General features: G+C 47.6%; 1 protein-coding gene across 1 annotated transcript; it reads right to left on the bottom strand.

Moving 5' to 3' along the window:
- Window positions 1-4522: 4522 nt before the first annotated feature.
- On the bottom strand, window positions 4523-5419 carry ZNF697 (zinc finger protein 697). The gene has a single exon (XM_026104911.2). It carries the CDS (start codon window positions 5417-5419, stop codon window positions 4577-4579), a length of 843 nt encoding a protein of 280 aa, XP_025960696.2. The 3' UTR covers window positions 4523-4576.
- Window positions 5420-6061: the final 642 nt, after the last annotated feature.

Genomic DNA, 6061 nt, shown 5'->3' with positions numbered 1-6061 from the left:
CCCACCTGCCCCAATATCAACTTAAAAATAAAGATACTTTTAATAAATAAACTAATTCCCCAGACAGGTCCTGATGTGCTCCTGTTGATCTTATGGCAGCAGTTTAAGAAATTCCTCTCCCTCGCTCTCTCTTGCTCAGGGTGCCTTTGAGGAGAGGTTTCAGAGGAGAGGGAAGGTGCACAATCAGTTTGGGGTGCTTGCTCCTACTTTAGGCCCTAGCAGAGGATCAACTGGTCCTTTCAAGCCTCAGCATTCCCTGCAGCTGGGACATAACTTCATTTTCTCTGTGCTTTTTCTTCCCCTGCATTGGCCTCTGTGTGAGCTCTGCTCTCCTCTGTTCCCTTACATGATCATGCTGCTCCCCTGTCCTACCCTTCCCCTTACCTCTGCTGAGTGCTTCCTCTGTTGCCCTCCTTTCCCTTCCATGGACACTCTGTGTCTTTTCCTTCCCCTGTATGCACACTCTTATTTCCATTTATTCCCATCCATGCACTCCTTGTTCTTCTCCATTCCTCTCCATGCAATTTCTGTTCCTCTCTATTCCCCTCCATACATGTTATTCCCCTCCTTTCTTCTCTGTGCATGTCCTATTTCCCTCCAATTCTCCTCTTTGTGTGACTGATACCCCTCCATTCCCCAACTGTGCATGCCTATTCCCTTCCCCTCCCTGCTCCTCTGTGTGCCTTGTCACTCCATTCCCTTCCATATGTGCCTACTTTCCTCCATTCTCCACCATGCACACTCTGTTCCCTTTCCATTCCTCACCTTAAATGCCCCATTCCCATCCTTATGCCTCCCAAAATGCTCCACTGCCCTGCACTTCCCTCCATCTGCACTCTTCTGCCCTCCATCTCCTTCTGTTTGCACTCCGTTCTCCTCTATGGGCACTCAGTTTCCCTGTGTTCCCCTCCTTACACAGCCTGTTGTCCTCTATCCTGTCAGTGCTCTGTTCTCTCTATTGCCCCATCATGAGCCAGTGTCATTCATGGCCTAGCTTCTTCCCCTCCCTTTTCTCTGTGCATGCTCCCTTGCCTGGCATCCCCCCTCTGGTGCATGTTGTTCCCTACCTTTCCCCTCTCTTCATGCTCTGCTCCTCTCCTCCACCCTCTGTGAGCACTTTGGTCCACGCTCGACCTCTCCACCCTTGCTCAGTTCGTCTCCATATCCCTCCTTAGAGGCATGATTCCTCTTCAAGTGCACTCCATTCCCTTCCAGTCCACTGCACCTGTGGTTTATTGCCCCCTAAATTCTTCCATTCATTCCATTCATTCATTTCCATCCAAAACCATCCATTTATGCTCTGTTCCTCATGTCCCCCCTACTCATACTCCATTACCTTCTGGTCACTTTGATCCACACTCTGTTCGTACTCCATTCCCTTCCAGAACCCTTCCTTGCAATCTCTGATTCCCCTCCAAGCATTATCATTCACGCTCTTTTCCCCTCTGTTCCCCTGTGCTTGGGCTCTGTTTTCAACGCATCTCCCTCATTCACACACTATTTCCCTCCAGGCCCCACAGTTTATGCTCGGTTCTCCTACAGTCACAGAGTAACAGGATCCCTCAGATTGGAAGGGACCTTGGGAAATCTCTAGTCCAACCTGCTGCTCAAAGCAAGGTCAGCTCTGGGATGAGATCAAGCTGCTCAGGGCTACATCCAGCCTGGTCTTGAAAGCCTCTGAGAATGAAGACTTCCCAACCTCTCTGGGTGCCTGTTTCAGTGTTTTCCTCATGGTGAAAAAGTCCTTCCTTATAACAAGTTGGAACCTTTTCTTGTTTCAGTTCATGTCCATTGTCTCTCATGCTCCCACCATGTACCACTGTGAACAGCCTGGCTACTTCTTCCTGATGACATCCTTGTAGATATTGGAAAGCTACTGTTAGGTCCTCACAAAGTCTGCTCTTCTGCAGAGAAAGCTAAGCAAGGCTGAGCAAGCCCCATGGCCTCAGCCTCTCTTCACAGGGCAAGTGCTGCAGCCCTGTGATCATCTTGATGACCTCTCTGCTGAACTCACTCCAGTTTCTCAAAGTCTTTTTGTACTATAGCGCCTAAAACTGGTGCTGAGTAGAGGGCAATAATCATTTCCCTCAGTCTGGCTATGTTCCTATTAATACAGCCCAGGCCTTCTTTGCTGCCAGGGCAGCAAAGCTGAGCACTGGTGGCTCATGTTTAGCTTACTGCCTACAAAGACCCCAGACCCTTTTCAGCAGAGCTGCCCCCAGCCAGGCAGTCCCCAGCCTGTGTTTTTGCAGGGTTCTTCCTTCCCAAGTGTATGCCTTTGTGTTTGTCCTCGTGAATTTCTTATGGCTGCTGTTGCCAATTCCTCCAAACTGCCTAGGTACCTCTGAATGGCAGCCTTGCCCTCAAGTGTATCGGCTGTTCCCCCAGTTTGGTATCATCTGCAGATTTGCCAAAAATGTGCTCCATTGCCTCCTGCAGGTCCTTGATACAGATGTTTGAACAGGACAGGTCCCAGGATAGACACCTGCAGTACCAGCCTCCTAGTAGAGTATGAATGGTTAACCACTAACTGATCTAAGCCCAATCATCCAGCCAGGTTTTTTACTCATCTCGTTGTTCATCCATCCAGATTGTAATATTCTAACTTGTATCCAAGAATACTGGGGGATACAGTGTCTCGAAAGCATTGCAAAAGTTGAGACAAATGACAAAAACTCACCTGTGTTCATGCTGTTCCCCTCCCATCACCAAATGATGACTGCCTTCTGTTTCCATCCACTCCCCACTTTCCCATTCTATTCCCTGGCAGATGCCTCTGATGGAGCTCTGTTCCCCTCCTGTCCCCCAGATCTATGCTCTTTCCTGCTCCATTCTCCTCCCTTCATGTTCTTTTTCTGCCCAGATCTCTCCAATCAAAATCTGTTTAGCTCCAGCCCCTCTGTCCATGCCTGCTTCCTTTCCAGCCCTTACCATTCATGTTCTTTACCCCTGCAATCTCCTGAATTTGTGGCTGTTTTCTCACCAGACTACTCCAAAGCTCTGTGCTTTGCTCTCCTCCCATTACCTCTCTTCAGTTTGTTCCCTTCCATTTCCTTCTGTTTGCCTTCTGCTCCCCTCCAGACTCCTCATTTCCTTCAGTTACCTCCACTCTTACTCTGTTCCCCTTCAGTCATGTTCTTTCAGGCACTCTTACCCTCTAGTTACCACCTTTGCACTTCACTCTTCTCCAGGACCATGTGTTCCTGCTCTGTTCCCTACCACATTCTTTCATTCTCACTCTGTTCCTCTTCACATTCCTCCATTCACGTTACATTCACCATGAGTTTCCTATATTCGCATGCTGCCCAGCTTCCAGTTCCCTCCACTCACACCTTGTTCCTCGTCAGACCTGTTCACACTGTTCCCCTCCAATCTCCACCACTCACTCTATTCAATCCTAGCCCCTTACGTTCATGTGCTCTTCACTTCCACTCCCATCTGCTGTGCTGTTCCCCTTCGGATCCCTCTATTCACACTTTCTTCCCCTTCCAAGCCATCAGATCAAGCTCCATTTCCCTCCAGGCCCCTTCATTTGCAGTCAGTTTCCCTCCAGTCACCACCAGTCATGCTCTATCCCCCTCCAGTCGCCCATTTTCATTGTGTTCTTAGACAGAGGGTTCCGCGCAGGTCATAGCCTCCAAAAGGCTCCAAAACATTTTAAATTCGCAGCACTCTGAGAGCTACTAGTAAAACTCCAGATCAGCTCCACATATTTATGTATTCACGGTTATCTTGGTTGCCTCCAGGGTTGAATAAGGCTCTCAGAATGCATATGAAAAAATACTATTGAAGGTGGTTATCCAACCCTGCTTAGAAAAGCAAAAGGGGGTGTTTAACAAACAGGAACATTAACATCCATTATTTTTCTAGGCTAGTGAGACTTCATTCTTCTCTTCATTGAAACTGATGATGATGAGGGAAATCACGGCTGCTCTATCACTATAGCAGAATATAAAGGACAATCCGGGCACACAGAAATAGAACAAGACAGGAGGGAGGAGAATAACCAAAGAAGAGTTTCTATTTAATAGAAAGACCCTCAACACATCAGAGCTGGAACATTACAAATGCATCAGAGAACCGGGACATCTTCAACCAGATTTAACTAAGCTCCTAAAATATGTACAGATGCTGCGAGAGAGAACAAAGGACCCTTTTTCTTCCACGGTTCCATGAGTGACTCATTTCCCAGAATGCAGATTTCAGTTGCTGGAACTTACTTTTTGCCTTCTCAGTAAGACAGTGAGATCTTCTCCTCTCTTCAATGGCTACACTCCCAGCAATCAGTTTTCTTATCACCAAATTTCTGCTTCACCGAACTTCCTATTCCTTGCTACACAGCCCTTCCTTAGATCCCCATAACAATACAGTCCTGCTGGTAGCAAGCTTATTCCCACTTTTTATCTGCTCCCACCTCATCAGTTCTAGAACAATGTACTTGCACTATAGCAGAGATCCTCTCCTCCCGTTGGTGGCTTATTCCTGCTTTCAATCACCCATAAAATTTATGCATGCAACTTTTTTTAAAGGCAGGACAGCAATGCTCACAGGCCCAAAGGACGAGCTGTCCTGCTCTCTATCCCAGGTGTAGTTTACAGTGCTGGGCGAGGTGAATCTCATATTGGAAGCTCTTCCCACATTCAGCACACAAAAAGGATTTTTCTCCTGTGTGAATTTTCTGATGTCTGCTCAGGTGAGAGCTCCGGCTGAAGCATTTCCCACATCTGGAACAAATATAGGGTTTTTCACCTGTGTGGGTTCTCTGATGCTGAGTGAGGGTTGAGAAATCACTGAAGCTTTTCCCACATGTCATGCATTCAAAGGGCCTTTCGCCAGTGTGGGTTCGCTGGTGATTTCTAAGGTGCGAGTTTCGGCTGAAGCTTTTCCCACATTCAAGGCAACAGTAGGGTCTCTCTCCTGTGTGTACTCTTCTGTGGGTGATAAGGTGGGAACTCACACTGAAGTTTTCCCCACACTCACTGCATATGAAGGGCTTCTCACCTGTGTGGGTTCTCTGGTGTTTAACTAAATCAGAGCGCCAGCTGAAGCCTTTGTTACATTCGGTACATTTGTGAGGTTTTTCTCCTATCTGGGATATTTCATGCTGCAGAATATTTGAGGTCTGACTGAAGACTACCTCACACTCACTGTACTCACAGAGATCGTCCCCTATAGCATCTTCTTGATGGACAAGGATGCTGTGGAGGTCTCCAACATCTATTTCTAGATGAATGCAGTTATCCTTTGTCTCCCCAAGGGGGTCTCTCTTGTGCATTTTTAACATGCGCTGGCTCTGGTAGGCCTCTTCCTTGCTAGACATCTGGAAAACACTCTCTTCAAATATCTCCAGTAACGTCTCATATTGTTCCACATTTTCAGGATCATCTCCCAGAGGACTGTCCTCTTCATTCTCACTCATGACCTCATCATCTTGATGAAAGAGAAGCAAGCATGAATGCTCAGCAAGAAAGCAAGATAGAAACAGAATTACAGAAGGTGAGCCTCTACTAAACCCTAGTTTAAGGTTGAAACCAGAGGGCAAAAATCCCTTCCACACCCACTGATATAAGATCACTCCCCTCCTTAATGCCTGAAGAATAAAGATAGGTGAGGAAAAGATCCAGAGGATTGGAGCAGTGGAAAATTGTGAGTGTGCCTTCTGGATGGAAGCACCATTGGCTGTAAACTCAATGCAGAGGCAATTTGACTGGCTTTACTTTACTGAGGTGTTGAATTTACTTGACGTGTCCCTCACCTGCAGAGATCTCAGTGAGGAGATCCCTCTCGGGCGTCTCCTGAAGAGCTGGCACCCACAGCACTTCCTCTCTCTCCATCCAGAGATGGCTGGCCGCCAGATCCTGTTTATGCCCGTGATCAAGACCTCAGAGCACCATTAATCACCACCCGGCCTGTCATTTCGAAAGGGGTGGCTTGCTGTCCTCCCTGCAGGAGATGACCCTTTTTTACCTTTCTTCCTGCCCAGGAAACACCTGAGTGAACACCACCCTTTCCCTCACTCCACCACGGGGTAAATATGAGCTGAGAAATGCTGAACCAGACA

Source organism: Dromaius novaehollandiae, chromosome 1, assembly GCF_036370855.1.
Source record: "Dromaius novaehollandiae isolate bDroNov1 chromosome 1, bDroNov1.hap1, whole genome shotgun sequence".
In the NCBI taxonomy this organism is placed as follows: Eukaryota; Metazoa; Chordata; class Aves; order Casuariiformes; family Dromaiidae; genus Dromaius; species Dromaius novaehollandiae.
The sequence above is the reverse complement of the archived record's forward strand: the minus strand, read 5'-3'. Positions and strand labels throughout refer to the sequence as shown.